Source organism: Panthera pardus, unplaced genomic scaffold (assembly GCF_024362965.1).
Source record: "Panthera pardus isolate Hobbes unplaced genomic scaffold, ASM2436296v1 HiC_scaffold_10, whole genome shotgun sequence".
Classification (NCBI taxonomy): Eukaryota; Metazoa; Chordata; class Mammalia; order Carnivora; family Felidae; genus Panthera; species Panthera pardus.
The window spans coordinates 33,597,707-33,613,892 of NW_026526655.1; the positions used below are offsets into that span (position 1 = coordinate 33,597,707).

Below are 16,186 nucleotides of genomic sequence, written 5' to 3' on the forward strand. Positions count from 1 at the left end.
CTGCCACAAGACTGAGCCTCCTCTGAGAGTCTGTGGGCCCTATGTAGATGGCATGATGCACATGTTGATCTGGACAAGAGCCCCTTATTGTTTCTCTTTCATGGGTATTTTTGAAGTTATCAGCTTGGTTCTGGAGCTTTACTGGGAAGTTTGCTAAATGGGGCAGGGTGTTGCCAAGAAGAGTTAGAAAATCCTTTGTCCTGGAATTTGGGGTATTTAGATACATTTTTGCCTGTAGTTTGAAAGCTGATCTTGCCTCTGTATTAGTTTCCTATTGCTGCTTTAACAAATTACCATATACTTAGTGGCTTTAAACAATAAAAATTTATGATCTTATAGTTCAGGAAGTCAGAAGTTTAAAATAGATCTCACTGGGCTAACATCAAGGTGTTGACAGGGCCCTATTTTCTGTGGATGCTCTAGTGGATAATCTGTTTCTTGGCATTTTCCAGTTTCTAGAGGCTCCTTGCTTGTGACCCTTCAAAGCTAACAAAGTTGGGCTAAGTCCTTCTCATGCTGCTCTCTCCTGGTTCTCCCTTTGATTCCTTCTTCCACCTTGTGGGTATACTGAGCCAGCCCTGGTAATCCAGGATAATATCTTTGTTTTAAGACTATTTTATTAGCAACCTTAATTCCATCTGCAACCTTAATTTCCTTTTGTCATTTAACCTAATATATTCATATGTTCCAGGGATTAAGACATAAACAACTTTGAGAGTCATAATTTTGTCTAGTACAGTTTCTTTAAATTTTTTATAGTTTTCTGGTTTTTCTTAATAGTTTCTCAAATCATGCCTGTGAAGTTGGTTGGTAAATTTCACATCTTATTGGATAAACTGATGCAGTGAGAGAGGCCCAGGGCTTGCTTAGGGCTACCAAGAAGACAAATCAGGGTTGAATCTATTCACTCATTTCCAAGGCGTGGAGTCTATGGCCATACCACCCTGAACGCATCGGATCTCATCTGCTTTCGGAAGCTAAGCAGAGTCAGGCCTGGTTAGTACTTGGTATGGGAGTCCAAGGTGTGAAACAATATGTTAAGTAGAAAAAATCAAGATACAAGAGAGAATGTAAAGTACAATTATAATCTTATAAAAATATATTTTAAAAGTATATAATCATGGTGGAAAGACTAGAAGAAAATATATTAAAATTCTAATAACAGTGGTAATAGAATGTTGGGCATAAGATTACAGCTAGTTTTTTTCTTCTTCCTTTTTTAAAATAGGGGTGCCTGGGAGGCTCAGTCAGTTAAGCGTCCTACTCTTGGTTTCAGCTCAGGTCATGATCTCGAGGTCTGTGGGATTGAGCCCTGTGTTGGGCTCTGTGCTGGCAGTGTGGAGCCTGCTTTCTCTCTCTCTCTCTCCCTATCCCTCTCTGGCCCTCCCCCACTCACATGCACTTGCTCACTTGCTCTCAAAGATGAATAAATATACTTTAAAAAATCAGCAGTGGTTAGATTATATTAATAAATGGAAAACATGTTAAAAATTAATTTGTTTTATTGCACCCACCCTCCTCTCATATGTATAATCTCAGTTCCTTCTCCAACATTGTCCTGGACCTCTAACTGCCAGAAGTTACTATAAAACCTAAAAGGAGACAGAAGGGAGCCGGGAAGGGAATTTCTGGAACAGGGAAATGAGTGACAGCAGGAGGCTGGCTGTGATGTTTTCAAACTTTTCAGGTCTGCCTTGGCTTTGCCAATCAACTCCAGCTTCTGGTTTCTTCTGAAATGAGTAATTAGTGTGCAGAGTGGCCTGTTATCTACACTCCACTAGAGTGCTTCCTCTAACAAGGGACTTTCTCTGGCCAGCCATGTTCCCAGTGCTCACCGGTCTTCCATGTGCAGAGGAGAAAAGGGGACCCCAGCACCTGTCCCCATCCCTGCACTGGCTGTCATGTCCACCCTGGACCCAATGATGGTAGGTGAGGATTTGCAGAGAATGGAAGGAGCTGGTGCAGGCTGTGTTCCTGCTCAGCAGATATGGGGTGGCAGGGTTCCAGGTTCCCCAAGAAAGCAAGAAAGGCCTGGACAGCCAGCTGCTTTCTTACCACAGATGGTGGCCAGTCTTTGTGTGCAGAAGTCGACAGAGGGATGAAGAGAAAAGTCCAGAAATCCCAGGACTGGCAGGCAAAGCCCTGTACAACTTGACTCTACCCTCTTTTTCCAGCTAAGAGCCATTCCTGTCTAATTTCCCTGACTGTCTTCCCTCTATGCCTTCACTTACCTATAACTGGATAGTTACTCTACACTTATTTTTACCACAAGACTCGGCTCAAATTCCCCCTCCTCCAAGATATCACTGTGGTCACTCTAATCTGGTCCTTGACCAGATTGCACACCCTTACTGGGTATAGGCTATGGCCTCTCCCTGACACACCCTGGCAACTAATATGTTCATCTGACAACTATTTGTTGAGCATCTGCCATATGTCAGGTACTGTTCTAGGCACTGACTAGTTAATAACTAGTCAAGATGTTAAAAAATAAATAAAACTTCAAAAGTATTTATTTATTTATTTATTTATTTATTTATTTAAAAAATGTTAATGTTTATTTACTTTTGAGAGAGAGAGAGAGAGTGTGTGTGTGAGCATGAGTGAGGGAGGGGCAGAGTTAGAGGGAGACACAGAATCTGAAGCGGGCTCCAGGCTCTGAGCTGTCAGCACAGAGCCCCACGCGGGGCTCAAACTCAAAAACCGTGAGATCATGACCTAAGCTGAAGTCAGACACTTAACCAAACTGAGCCACCCAGGCACCCAAATGTCTATTTGTTTTAGAGAGAGAGAGAGCGAGCAAGTGAGAACGGGGGCCGGGGGACATAGAGGGAGACAGAGCATCCAAAGCAGGCTCCATACCGTTAGCACAGAGCCTGACGTGGGGCTTGAACTCATCATTGGTGAGCTCATGACCTGAGTCAAAGTCAGGCTCTGAAACCACTGAGCTATCCAGGTGCCCCAAAGGCCAAACTTTAAAACAAAGGGTAGGGGCGCCTGGGTGGCGCAGTTGGTTAAGCGTCCGACTTCAGCCAGGTCACGAACTCGCGGTCTGTGAGTTCGAGCCCCGCGTCAGGCTCTGGGCTGATGGCTCGGAGCCTGGAGCCTGTTTCCGATTCTGTGTCTCCCTTTCTCTCTGCCCCTCCCCCATTCATGCTCTGTCTCTCTCTGTCCCAAAAATAAATAAAAAAACGTTGAAAAAAAAATTAAAAAAAAAAACAAAAAAAAAACAGAGGGTAACCACCCGTTGTTGTTGCACCTGTGCAGGTGTGACTGGAGCCAGCCTTGGAGATGCCAGGTACATGCAACTGGAGTAGAAGTCGGGGTGGGATGGGAAGGGAGAGATGTTCAGCCACTTGCAGCTGTGCCTGGGAAGTCTTCTCCACCTCCAGCCTGACTTCAATCAGCTTTGTGTAAACACTACCATTCTCAGTCAGTTGTTTTCTCTGCAGGTTTAATTTCTGTGATTCTATGCAAATGATACTATCTCTCTCCCATATGTCTTTGGTGATGATATGTTCCTGGATATCAAGCCATTAAAAAGAGAATCGTAAAGCCGTCTGAATTTTTCCAAAGTTGCAGTGTTGTAACAGGGCTTGATTCTTGGCCAAACAATTTAGCATCAAAGATTTGACCAGCCATATGTCACAAATGCAAAGGTGCAACAACTAGAATCAAAACCAGCAAAAATTAAGCTTTAGTTCTTATAAGAGCTCAGTCTGCTTGAATTTGAATCCTGGGTCCACCAGGATTACTAGCTGTGTGACTTTGGGGAAATTACTTGACCCATCTCTGCCTCAGTTAAGAAACTGTCAAATGAGGATGATAAAAGTATATACCCTACATGCAAAAAAATGAAGTTGGACCATTACCTCACAGGATCCACAAAAACTAACTCAAAGACCTGAGTATAAAAGCTAAAATTATAGGTGGCGCCTAGGTGGCTCAGTCGGTTAAGCCACCGACTTCGGCTCAGGTCATGACCTCGCGCTCCGTGAGTTTGAGCCCCGTGTCAGGCTCTGTGCTGACAGCTCAGAGCCTGGAGCCTGCTTCGGATTCTGTGTCTCCCTCTCTCTGACCCTCCCCTGTTCATGCTCTGTCTCTCTGTCTCAAAAATAAATAAATGTTAAAAAAAATTAAAAAAAAAAAGCTAAAATTATAAAACTCTTAAAAAAAACATAGGAGAGGGGTGCCTGGGTAGCTCAGTCGGTTAAGCGTTGACCTCGGCTCAGGTCATGATCTCACAGTTTGTGGGCTTGAGCCCTGTGTTGGGCTCTGTGCTGACAGCTCAGAGCCTGGAGCCTGCTTGGGATTCTGTGTGTGTGTGTCTCACTCTGTCCCTGCCCAGTTTGCACTCTGTTTCTGTCTGTTTCTCTCTGTCTCTCTCTCTCAAAAATAAATAAACATTAAAAGAAAACACAGGAGAAAAGTTTCATGACATCAGATTTGGAAATAATTTCTTGAATATGATGCAACTTGTGCATCAAAGAATACCATCAGCAGAGTGAAAAGGCAACCCAGAGAATGGGAGAAATTATTTGCAAATTCTATATCTGATAAGGGATTAATATTCAGAATATATAAAGAACTCCTGCAACTGAAAAACAAACAAAACAAAACAGCCTTATTTTAAGAATGGACAAAGGACTTGAATAGACAGTTCTCTAATGAAGATATACCCGTGGCCAATAAGGACATGAAAAGATGCTTAATGTGTCTTATCATTAAGAAAATGCAAATCAAAACCACGATGAAAGGCCACTTCACACCTGTTAAGATGGTTCTTATTAAAAAAAAAAAACAAAACAAAAAACAACCCAGAATATAAAAAGTATCAGTGAGGTTGTGGGGAAATTGGAACACTTGTGCATGTCTGATGGGAATGTAAAATGATGCAGCTGCATCTATGGAAAACAATACGGCAATTCCTCAAAAAATTAAAAGTAAAATTACCATATGATCCAGCAATTCTACTTCTGGGTATATACCCTAAGGAGTTGAAAGCAGGGACATGAACTGAGAGATATATATTTTTTAAGATTTTATTTTTAAGTAATCTCTACATTCAATGTAGGGCTCAAACTTACAACCCTGAGACCAAGAGTTGCATGCTCCACCAACTGAGCCAGCCAGACTCCCCAAACAGATAGGTATTTGTACACCCATGTGTATAGCAACCTTGTTCACAATAGCCCAAATATGGATGCAATCTAAATGTCTATTAACTGATGAATGGATAAACAAAACATGGCATATACATAGAGGACTATTATTCGGCTTTAAAAAAATGAAATTCTGATACATGCTACAACGTGAATGAACCTTGAAGACATTATGCTAAGTGAAATAAGCCAGTCACAAAATACTAAAAGCATAACTACTGTATGATTCCATTCAGATGAGGTACTTAGTCAAATTCATAGAGACAAAAAGTAGAATGATGGTTGCCAGTAGCTGGTGGGGAGGGGGAAATAGGGAGTTATTGTTTAATGGGTGCAGTTTTGCAAGATAAAGAAAGTTCTGGGGGTGCCAGCTGGCTCAGTCAGTGGAGCATGCAATTGTTGATCTCTAGGTTGTAAGTTCGAGTGCATGTTGGGTGTAGAGATTACTTAAAAATAAAATGTTAAAAACAAAGTTTTGGAGATGGATGGTAGTAATGGTTGTACAATGATGTGAATGTACTTACTGCCATTGAACTGTATATTTAAAATTGAATGGTAAATTTTATGTTATGCCTATTTTACAGCAATGAAAAAGTACACCCCTCATAAAGTTGTTGTGAGGATTAAATGAGATAGTAAGCATAAAGTACTTAGAATAGTGATGGATATAATAGTGTTATGTGTTGGCCATTATAAATATTCTCAATCTAGTATACATGGGAATCAGTGGATGAAGTACATAAAGCCTAGAAAAATAGAAGTCTACTGGATCATATATATGGCTAACTATGAACATATTACCTATAATCCGGATTAATTTGATGAAAATCTGACTTGCTTTCCTAGAATTGTAAATGGTTTTAAGGCATGTTTTGGAAGACCCAGGTCTCTCTCTCTTTTTTAAAAAAAATTTGTTTTAATGCTTACTTGTTTTTGAGAGAGAGAGAGACAGAGCATGAATGGAATAGGGGCAGAGAGAGAGAGAGAGAGAGAGACAGAATCTGAAGCAGGCTCCAGGCTCTGAGCTGTTGGCACAGAGCCCACATGGGGCTTAAACTCATGAACCAGGATATCATGACTGAGCAGAAGTTGGATACTTAACCGACTGAGCCATCTAGGCGCCCCTCTCTTTTTTTTTTTAAGTTTATTTTTGTTTATTTTGAGAGAGCGAGAGCGAGAGCGAGAGAGAGTGAGCAAGCGGGGTAGGGGCAGAGACAGAGGAGAGACAGAATCCCAGGCAGGCTCTGTGCTGTCAGTGCAGAGCCTGATGTAAGGCTGGAACTCATGAACTGTGAGATCATGACCTGAGCCGAAATCGACAGATACTTAACCAACTGAGCCACCCAGGCACCCCTGGAGGAGCCAGATCTCTTTTTTAAAAAGGCTGTTAAAGCAAGAGAGATAATTCTTTTCTCTGGAGCATATGGAATCTTCAAAATGAGGCCCTCTGGGAGTTAGGAGTGAGGCTTTGGAATCTGTTGTTTCGGTTCTAAGCCTAGCTCCACCCCTTAGATGTGTAACTTCTTCGGGCAAGTTAATTAACTTCAAGCCCCAGTGTTTCCTCCTACAAAAAGGGGGTAAAACTAGACCCAGATCATAGGCTTGTGCAAATTGAGTGTGGTTATGTAGATAAAATGCCTGGCATACATTAAGCACTCAATAAGTGCTGGCTGTTATTGATATTGATAATACCTTTGACTTCATTATCATGGCTGAACCATGATTTGCTCTTGATCTTCCCTAAGTACAACTACTCAGGAGCTGCTCAGATGGAGGACACTCTGCAGAAGGAGTACAGTCAAATCACTCTGTCTCCCCTTCACTGCTTTGGTGCCTACTTGACAGTTTGTTGATAACCATTCGAGCTCTGATCACTTTTTAGGAACACCATTGAACAAGTAGCAGGTTATTGCAAAGGGAACTTCTTCTTCCTGATCTTTGGTTCAAAAAGTAATTTATTATTCTTCCTACTTTTCTATATTTTTCTATTTTGTATGATGAATCATTATGTTTAGAACAGAAAAATATATTTATCACAATATTACTTGAAAAATAGTAGCCTGAAGATGCCTTCATGGCTTGGACATTGGCTGAAAACACCAAATGAAGAGTTAGGAGCGTTCAGTATTGAGATGTGGAGAAAAATTAGGCAGTGTAGAATGCATAAGGATATACTGAAAGTGGAACAAATTTGATGTTACTCTTAAACATATCTTCATGTATAAGGAAGATGGCAGAAGCAATATATCCTTGGTTGAAATCAACTATAGTAATCTAAATCCTATTTATCCCTCAATGGGACAGAGATATGGGATGCTCTGTGAATTGAACTTTTGAAACAAATTATTTTTAACACACTATTTAATCAATGTTCCATTGTTGGATATTTAAAAAATATTGCCAGATTTACAAAATTCTAAAAATATAATAAGAAATACTGGGGGCACCTGGCTGACTCTGTTGGTAGAGCATGTGACTCTTGATCTCCAGGTTGTGAGTTTAAGCCCCACATCAGGCTTACTGCTATCAGTGCAGAGCCTGCTTTGGATACTCTGTCCCCCTCTCTCTCTGCCCCTCCCCCATTTGCACTCTCTCAAAAATAATTAAAACGTTAAAAAAAAAAAAAGACAAACACACTCTTTGTAACCAAATAAAAATTAAAAAAAACATTTAAAAAATATGAAATACTAAAATAATGTGAAAATTATTTAATATTTCTGATGATTTGAGAAGTACTTTCTCTATGCTTTGCTTCTGCTATGTTTCAAGAGCATCATTATTACTATCATTTAGATACTACCCTACTACCCCAAACTATGGTTGTTTAGGTTTTATAGCTATATGATTTCTGAAAAAATTTTTTTTAAGTTTTATTTATTTATTTTGAGAGAGACAGAGGAAGGGCAGAGAGAGAGGGAGAGAGAGAGCCTGACTCAGGGCTCCAACTTATGAAATCATGAGATCATGACCTGAGCTGATACCAATAGTCAGATGCTTAACCATCTGAGCCATCCAGATGCCCCACTATTTGATTTCTAAATACTGAGAGACTGAATGAATTAAAGCCCTTGGGAAAAATGATTATCACTTTAGGAATGTTTTTACAATATTTTCTTTGAAAAACAAAGCAACATATTGTGTGTATCTAGAAGTGTGAGAACTCTGACATCTAATCTCTTGATTTAGCACTTATCTTTGCTCATTAAGAGTTGGGCCATCAAGAAAATTAAAGAGAAGGGGCACCTCAGTGGCTCAGTTGGTTAAGTATCAGACTCTTGATTTCAGCTCAGGTCATGGTCTCAGGGTCATGAGATCAAGCCCAGCATTGGGCTCTACACTGGGTGTGGAGCCTGCTTAAGATTCTCTCTCTCTCTCTCTCTCTCTCTCTCTCTCTCTCTCTCTCCCTCTCAACCTCCCCCACAAGTGCTCTCTCTCTCTCAAAAAAAAAAGCAAAAAAAAAAAAAAAAAGAAATTTAAAGAATAAGTGTATGTTGAGCTATAAAACCCAGACATACTGCCACTGAATGTCATTAGGTCCATATATGGAACTGGAGATAATGTGAGATGCTTTAAAAACTTAATTGCACCTCCCTGTGATGGGCTCTATTATTACAGGTCTGAATGAGCTGGAATTTTGCAGGTTTCCTGATTCACAGTTCAGCCAGTATAGATCCTTCTGTAAGCAGTCCTACTCTGTCAACTATCTCCCCTTCCCTCCCACCCCCATTTTGGTTCTTTTGAGTGTGGTGTTTTTAACTCTTCAACTATATACTATTTTGACAAGGAAATACTGACCCTGAGGAACAGATAGAGTGGTGATTGGTGGGCCTAAATTACAGTACTATTTCTATCTCATTTCCCTACCTGATCTCATCTGGCTCTTGAGGGTCAACCTCACTCTCTGTCACTGTCTACTTCCTTCAAAGTCATAGATTTTTACTCAAAAAAATTTTTTTTATTCATTTTTTTAACAGGAGGAAATCTGATTTAATTACATATGTACAGGGAATCCACATAAACATGAAAGATTACCCATAGATTTAAATTTAATTTTTAAAATACCATGACTTCATAAAATTCCATGACTTAAAAAATTAATGTTTGGTAAAAATGCATGTATGAATAAAAATATGACTTTTAATTCCACCACCCATCATTAAAATTTGACATGTATCCCTCTGCTTATATAACTAATTTTTAAAAATTGGAATTACATTAGAGAGATGATGTTTTCTATTATTGCTAGTCTTGAATTCTGGTGCAATTATCTACATGACTGTATAATCTTAAGTGAATGACTCAAACTCTCTGTGCTTTAATTTCCTCACCTCTAAAATGGGATAATAATGGTACCTACCCTCAGGACTTATGGGAAGCATACATGAGTTACATACAAAAAGTACTTAAAGCAGTGGCAGGAACATAGTAAATACCCAAAAAATGTTAAAGAACTTTGGTGTTTTTATTATATGAATATTACTTTGTAACTTGACTTAAAAACATACTGTGGATATTTTCTCATGTTCTTCATGACTACTACATGATTTTATTGCCCAACCCCAAATCCATTATATGACTGTACTATAATTTATTTAATTGATGTTTCATTGTTGGATGTTTATTATTTTCAATGCTTTGTATAGTAATAAATAACCTGTAGTAAACATTCTTGTGCATAAATCTTTGGGCACATCTCTGATTATTTCCTAAGGCAAATTCCTAAAAGTAGAATGTTAAATCAGAGTATTATATAGGCTTTTGCCAAAATGCCCTTCAGAAAGTCTTGTGAATGTGTGTTCCTAATGTATGAGATGGCTTATTTCCCCAGAGTCTTCCCAGCACCGGATATTAAGATTTTAAAAGCTTCTTGCCAGTCTGTAGTTTTCATAATCAGATGGTGGTCTACAGTTCACAAAGCTCTCCTCTTCCAAGCTGTTCATTTTCTTTAATCCCAAATCCCTTCAGGTTGCTCCTCCTATTTCAACCTACAATGACTTTTAATCTTTTTTTTTAATGTTTATCTATTTTTGAGAGAGAGGGAGAGAGAGAGAGAGACAGAGCATGAGCAGGGAAGAGGCAGAGAGAGAGAGGGAGACAGAATCCAAAGCATGCTCCAGGCTCTGAGCTGTCAGCACAGAGCCTGATGCGGGGCTCGAACCCACAAATAGGGAAATCATGACCTGAGCGAAGTCAGACGCTTAACTGACTGAGCCACCCAGGTGCCCCAATGTCCTTTAATCTTAAATTTCTACACTGTAACTAGTTCTTTTCTTTCTGATTTCTTCACACCATTTCTCTTCTACCCATTTGGTGGTAGAATACAGTGTTCTGTTTCGTTACAGGTGTGTGTTATATATCTGGTTAAGTGGGTACCACAGGAAGACAGGAACTTCCCTTTTTCACTGAGCCCAAGTCTAACCCAAATGAAGCCATCCCCAAATAGACTCTTCTACTTTACAGAGTAAAAATATCCCTGCTGCCTGAAATATTTAAGCCATATTGACAAGTGTCTGAAAGCTGTGGAAGGTATTCTTACTCTTGAAAATAAGTTGGCCTATACAGCAGGGTCCAACCAGGAAAACAGAAACCACTCAAGTATTTAAACACAGCAAAAATTTAATTCAGGGAGTTTGGTTGCACCGGTGATTAGAGAGCTCAGAAGCCAGAAATATGGTGAAGCAACACTGAGATTTGTAACATCAGGAAACCAGCACCATCCCTGGGCTCAAGGACAGAGGGAGGAACAGGTAGGGTCAGCTGGAGGAACCTGGTGAAGAGTCACACTGGGCCTGTCTGTTGGGAGCTGGACCACAGAGGTGATGCAAGTGTTCCTCACCACCTGCAGATAGAATGGAAGGGGAGAAATATCTTGGCTCTTCTCTTCTCTCTCCAGTCTCCTTCCAGTGTCTCCCACGGGCAAATTCAATTAGAAGCCAGTTGACACAGATGTTTGTGGAATTATATATAGTCTGTGGTCAACCCTACTTTTGTGTAGAGCAAAGTAAGTTAAAGGTGAGGAATGAATGTGAGGGCAAACAGGCCAAGTCCTGGCACAGTGACATCTGGAGGCCCTTCCAAGTCCATGGACAATAGGGCACAAGTGCAAAGCATGCCTGCCCTGGAGGGGTCAGCAATCCTAGGTTTGAATTCTGGCTCTGTCATTTACTAGCTCTGAGACCTTGGCCAGGTCACTTAACTCCTCTGAGCCTCAGTTCCCTCATTTATGAAAGGGGGCAAGAAAAACCATATGTCACAGAGTCACTGTGAAGATTAAATAAAATACTTCTCATACAATACTTTTCTGTATTTTGAAAGAAGGAAAGGAGCAGAGGAATCTTTCCTTTTGGAAGCTCTGCCTAGGGTGGGGTAGGTGATAAGTTGCCCAATAATGATACTGGGAGATGATGTAAGAAACACTGGAAGTATCCTACATGATCGATTTATTCATTCCACAAACATTTATGGGTACTCACTATTTTCAGGAAATGATTTAGACATGGTCCCTGCCCTCAAGGAGATGGTGACAGATGGACAAAGTGATAAATGGCAATGCATGATTGTATGGGAATGTTCACAGAGGAGGGAGCAATGGGATATCTCTGCCTAGAGAAGTGGAGAAAACGTCACTGAGGAAATGACATCTGAGTCATATTTTGAAGGGTAAGCAGGAGCAGGAGAAGCAGATACAAAAGCATAGAGTCAGGAAAGGGCACAGAGTATTTGGGGAATGGTAAGCTATTCATATGGGTAGGGTCTCAGGTTCACAGTTCAGGTGGTGGTAAGAACAAGGGGTAGATGTGGCTGGATATGGAAGAGAAAGTCAGCATGAAGAGCCTGGTATAGGTAGCCAATGACTTTATCCTGTGGGGAATGAGAAGCCAGCAGACTTTTAAGCTAGGGAGTGGGGGTGCCTGGGTAGCTCAGTCAGTTAAGCGACCGAGGCTTGATTTCCGCTCAGGTCAGGATCTCGAGGTTCGTGAGTTCAAGCCACATGTCTGGTTCTGTGCTGACAGCACAGAGCCTGCTTGGGATTCTCTCTCCCTCTCTGCCCCTCCCCAACTCTCAATCTCTTACTCTCTTTCTCTCTCAAAAAATAAACTTAAAAAAAAAAAACCAACTAGGGAGTGACCCAGCATCTATGGCCTAGAATTGTATAAAGTGATACATCTTCCTAGACTCTCACATGGCCTTGCCAAAGGGCTGATGCATGCAGTTATATAAAGCAGGGGCCATGTGGACATCTCATAAGACGTTAGAACATATGAATCAGAAAAATGAGCACAGGGATTTTCCCTTAACATTAAATTCAGAATGGAAAAACTCATTAACTTCTGCAGATGCTGAAGGGCTCAAGGTAAATATTTAAAATGTTCTCCTTCTCATTTCCACAAAGCCAAAAACATCAGAGGTATGATGATGATGCTTGTGGCTATGAGACAGGATTTCAAGGATTCTGATGAAATGTCTGCTGGCCTGGATCTGTCTGAAGCTGAAAAGGACTTTGTATTACTCTAACGGAAAGGAAAATACAAAATGATGGTAATATAGCCCTTTATCCTTTCAGAGCCTTTTCACATACATTATCTCATTTAAGCCTTTTGACAACTGAGTGAGGCAGATGAGGCCAAGAGTACAATCCCATTATAGAGATGAAGAAATGGAGATCCAAGTGTTTTATACCTTTTCTAGGGTCTGGGAAATTATACCCAAAGCTACAACTGGATTTCTAGACCCACAGGCCAGCATCTTCCCCAAACCCAGGACTGTTCTGCCTACCTGTCCCCTTCCGTATGCCAGGATGGCTTCTTTGAGGTCCTGGAGTGTGTGCAGTTCAAAACCCAGCCTCTTCCTGTGGCCTTTGGAGCGGTAGGGGCCTTTTCTCCTCCCTTCGGGTGTCCATGCTGATAAGGCTAAACCTTCTGAATAGAGGATCAGGGCTCCTTTTCTAGTACTGAATGTTTTAGGAAGAAAGAGGCTCCAGGTGTGCTGGTTGGCAATGCCGTCATCCTGCGGTTTGCTGACCAGGACATAATCTTCTGGGGACTTCCAGTTCAAGTAATCCTGCAATGGAAAGAAACCACCTTGATCCAAGGCCCCTTTGTAGCAATACTACTTGTGCAAGATGTTTGACATCTTTTAGTTTTTTAAATTATTTTTAAAAAATGTTTATTTTTGAGAGAGTGCAAGCAGGAGAGAGGCAAAGAAAGGGGGCACAGAGGATCCAAGTGGGCTCTGTGCTGACAGCAGTGAGCCAGTTCTGGAGCTCAAACTCACAAACCACAAGATCATGATCTGAGCTGAAGTCAGACGCTCAACTGACTGAGCCACCCAGGCACCCCGACATTTTTTTAGTGACTGATTTTCTCTGAATGCTTCCATGGTGTCACAGAACACAACCACTCTTCTTAGCAACTGGTTTTATTCTCCACACCTCAGAATTAGTAGAACCCAGAGCAGAGTTCTGTTCTGTTTTACCCTCTGCAACTTTCAGGAGAGCCATTCATGCTTGGAGTCTTAAATAGGGTAGAGTGTAGGCTACAGGCCAGTTAAAATTTCCTAGTATGCAAATAAGTAGTCAGAATCATCAAGGGCAGCAGATAACTTTGAAATTAGAGCTGGACTAGCTGGCAGTTTAAATAGGGGAAAACCGTTCCAACCATCACTTCGACTGTACACAGGGAGAATTTCTATACATTCCAGATGCTATGTAACATTACCTAATTTGGCTATTTAGGACCCTATAAAGTAGTTGCATATCTTGTAAGTAAGTGAATGCTGCTGGCTACAGAGGTCCTTTGAAACTTTATATGTCTTTTAACATAGCAAAGGTCAAATACCACGACAAACTACCAAGACAATGGAAATCTCTGTATGATCCAAAAATTTTCAAAGAACCCCACTGGATTTCTTATTCCTGGCAGGATTCAATGAAATAAAATTCCAGTACAAGGGAATTTTGCCACCTCTTTAAAATCTTCTAAAATGAGATTTATTTTTATTGTTTAAAAAAAATTTTTTTTTGGCCTATGTTAAGTATGAGTCCTCTGGGTTGAATTTCAGACAGTTCAAGGAAGCCATTGAAATGGCATGAACATACGCAACATTTCAATCACAGAGGACAACTTCTCAAAACCAAACAGCCATCAACTTGCCTAGAACCCACATGGAAATTCTGATCTTGAACCAAACCATCTGAATTCTAGACAATCTGGAATCTCCTTCAGTCTAAAGCAAATGAGACTGTAAGTTAGTGTCCAAGGGGAAGGAAGATGGTCCCAGTGGCAATATTGATGTGCAAGCAAACTTTCTTATTTTCTTGAGTTTTGCCAAGGAAGGGAAGTCTACCAGTGACCCCCACCACCTCACTAACAAACGGAACCAAAACACACATGGCTCAGCCCCAAATGGAAAAATAGAGCATTCCTTTCCCGCCCCCAAAATATGCCTTTATTCAGCTGTAAGACTTACCTCTGGTTCAAAATAGACTTCTAGCTTCTGTTTATTCTGGACCAACTTCCCATGTCCCCGGCTCAGTAGAGAGAGCGTGAACATGTTTCCCTCCTGACCACCCTTCTCAAGGGCAGTTCATCTTGGTTTTGAAGGCTGAAAACTGGTCACACCTCAAGATTTCCTGAGCTCAGCAGTGAGCCCTAGAAGACCACAAACACTGGGCCTTTTATTAAATACATTTTTCCTTCGTACAGCAGCTTCTTAATAACAACCAGCCACACAGTTTAGACAGTGTGTGTCTTTGTCGGGAGAAAAAAATAAACTGCAAACTCAGACTCTTCAAGCTCTGGATTGTCTACTCTCTGGGCAACCTCTCTCTTCTCTTTGCCTGTGCCCTTGTTGTCCCTTGGTCCTGTTGCTCTGTTACCGGCTTTGTGCATCTACAGATCTGGGCCATGGCACCATCCTTCTCATTGTGAGCAGAGGTTGTTTCCTGGTTGCTATGGCAGCACAGGGAAGTGAAGTCTCTTAAACCAGCCTAGACAAGGCAGAGACTGCTGAGGGCAGTGCTCACACACTGAGGTGGGGGGGGGGGGGGCGGGAGGGGGGAGGGGAAGGTTTAAGGGACTAGGCTCAGATTTCAAGTCTTGATTGCAGAAGCAGGGGCGATATTGGGATATTTTTTTGGTTATAGTACTCATCTTGCTTTTAGAAAGTGTCTTTCCCTTTCTCCTGGTATGCAAGCCTTACACTGTCAACTAACCATTAACAGACTCAGGGGAGTCATCTAGGTCACCTAAAGCAACCTGTGACGTTTTCCTTGGCTAAGCTCCAGCATTACTCAACTGGACATGAAGCCTTTTTATGGTAGTTGTTGCTTTGAGTTCAGATACCGGAAATCTCCAGATTCCTTTGCATATCTCACTTGGGCAACTTGCAATCTCCAGAGGGGGTTACTTGGGAGATGTAGGTGGGGGAGGGGCATTTGGTTATCCCAATGACTGGGAACCACTGCTGGCATTTAGCAGGCAGGGGCCTGAAATGCTAAATGTTCTGCAGTGTGTAAGATTGTCCTACATGATGCAGAATTTTCCCACTCTGCATACCAGTAGCACTTCCTTTGAGAAACATGGCTATAGTCTGGGCTGCTTGGTTCTCCTTGATGCTGACACTATGACGACAGGATGGGGGAAGAGCGTCAAGAAACCAAAGGACTCTTGCTGGTGATCTAGGACCTTGCTTTGGCCTGGAAAAGCAAACTGCCCTGTCATTTGTCAGCTGAACCTCCAGGGCAGCCTTGTGAGAGTGCCCCCTGCTGACCTGTGTGAAGAAGTACAACAGGCTATAGGCCCCGTTACCTTTAAAAAAAAAAAAAAAAGGTTTTTAAAAAATGTTTTATTTATTTTTGAGAGAGAGAGAGAGAGACAGAGAGAGAGACAGAGAGAGAGAGAGCAGGGAAGGGGCAGAGAGAGAGGGAGACATAGAATCTGAAGCAGGATCCAGGCTCTGAGCTGTCTGTCAGCATAGCTCAGAACCTGATGCAGGGCTCAAACTTGTGAACTGCAAGATCATGA

General features: G+C 41.4%; 1 protein-coding gene across 5 annotated transcripts in view; it reads right to left on the reverse strand.

Annotated features, from left to right (window-relative positions):
• The window catches only part of KIAA2012 (KIAA2012 ortholog), a 109,072-nt gene extending 93,901 nt beyond the window's left edge, over positions 1-15,171 (reverse strand). For 3 of the 5 annotated variants that reach the window (XM_019436601.2, XM_019436603.2, XM_019436600.2), the window contains exons 1-2: positions 14,631-15,170; positions 12,939-13,223 (exon numbers count right to left, since the gene is read on the reverse strand). In XM_019436601.2, coding sequence (XP_019292146.2) covers positions 12,939-13,223; positions 14,631-14,714 — 369 coding nt within the window. In that variant the 5' untranslated portion in view covers positions 14,715-15,170. Of the gene's footprint in view, positions 1-12,938; positions 13,224-14,630 lie in introns of all 5 variants that reach the window. The other 2 variants (XM_053906162.1, XM_019436604.2) reach the window with 2 other exon arrangements.
• Between the last annotated feature and the right edge of the window lie 1,015 nt (positions 15,172-16,186).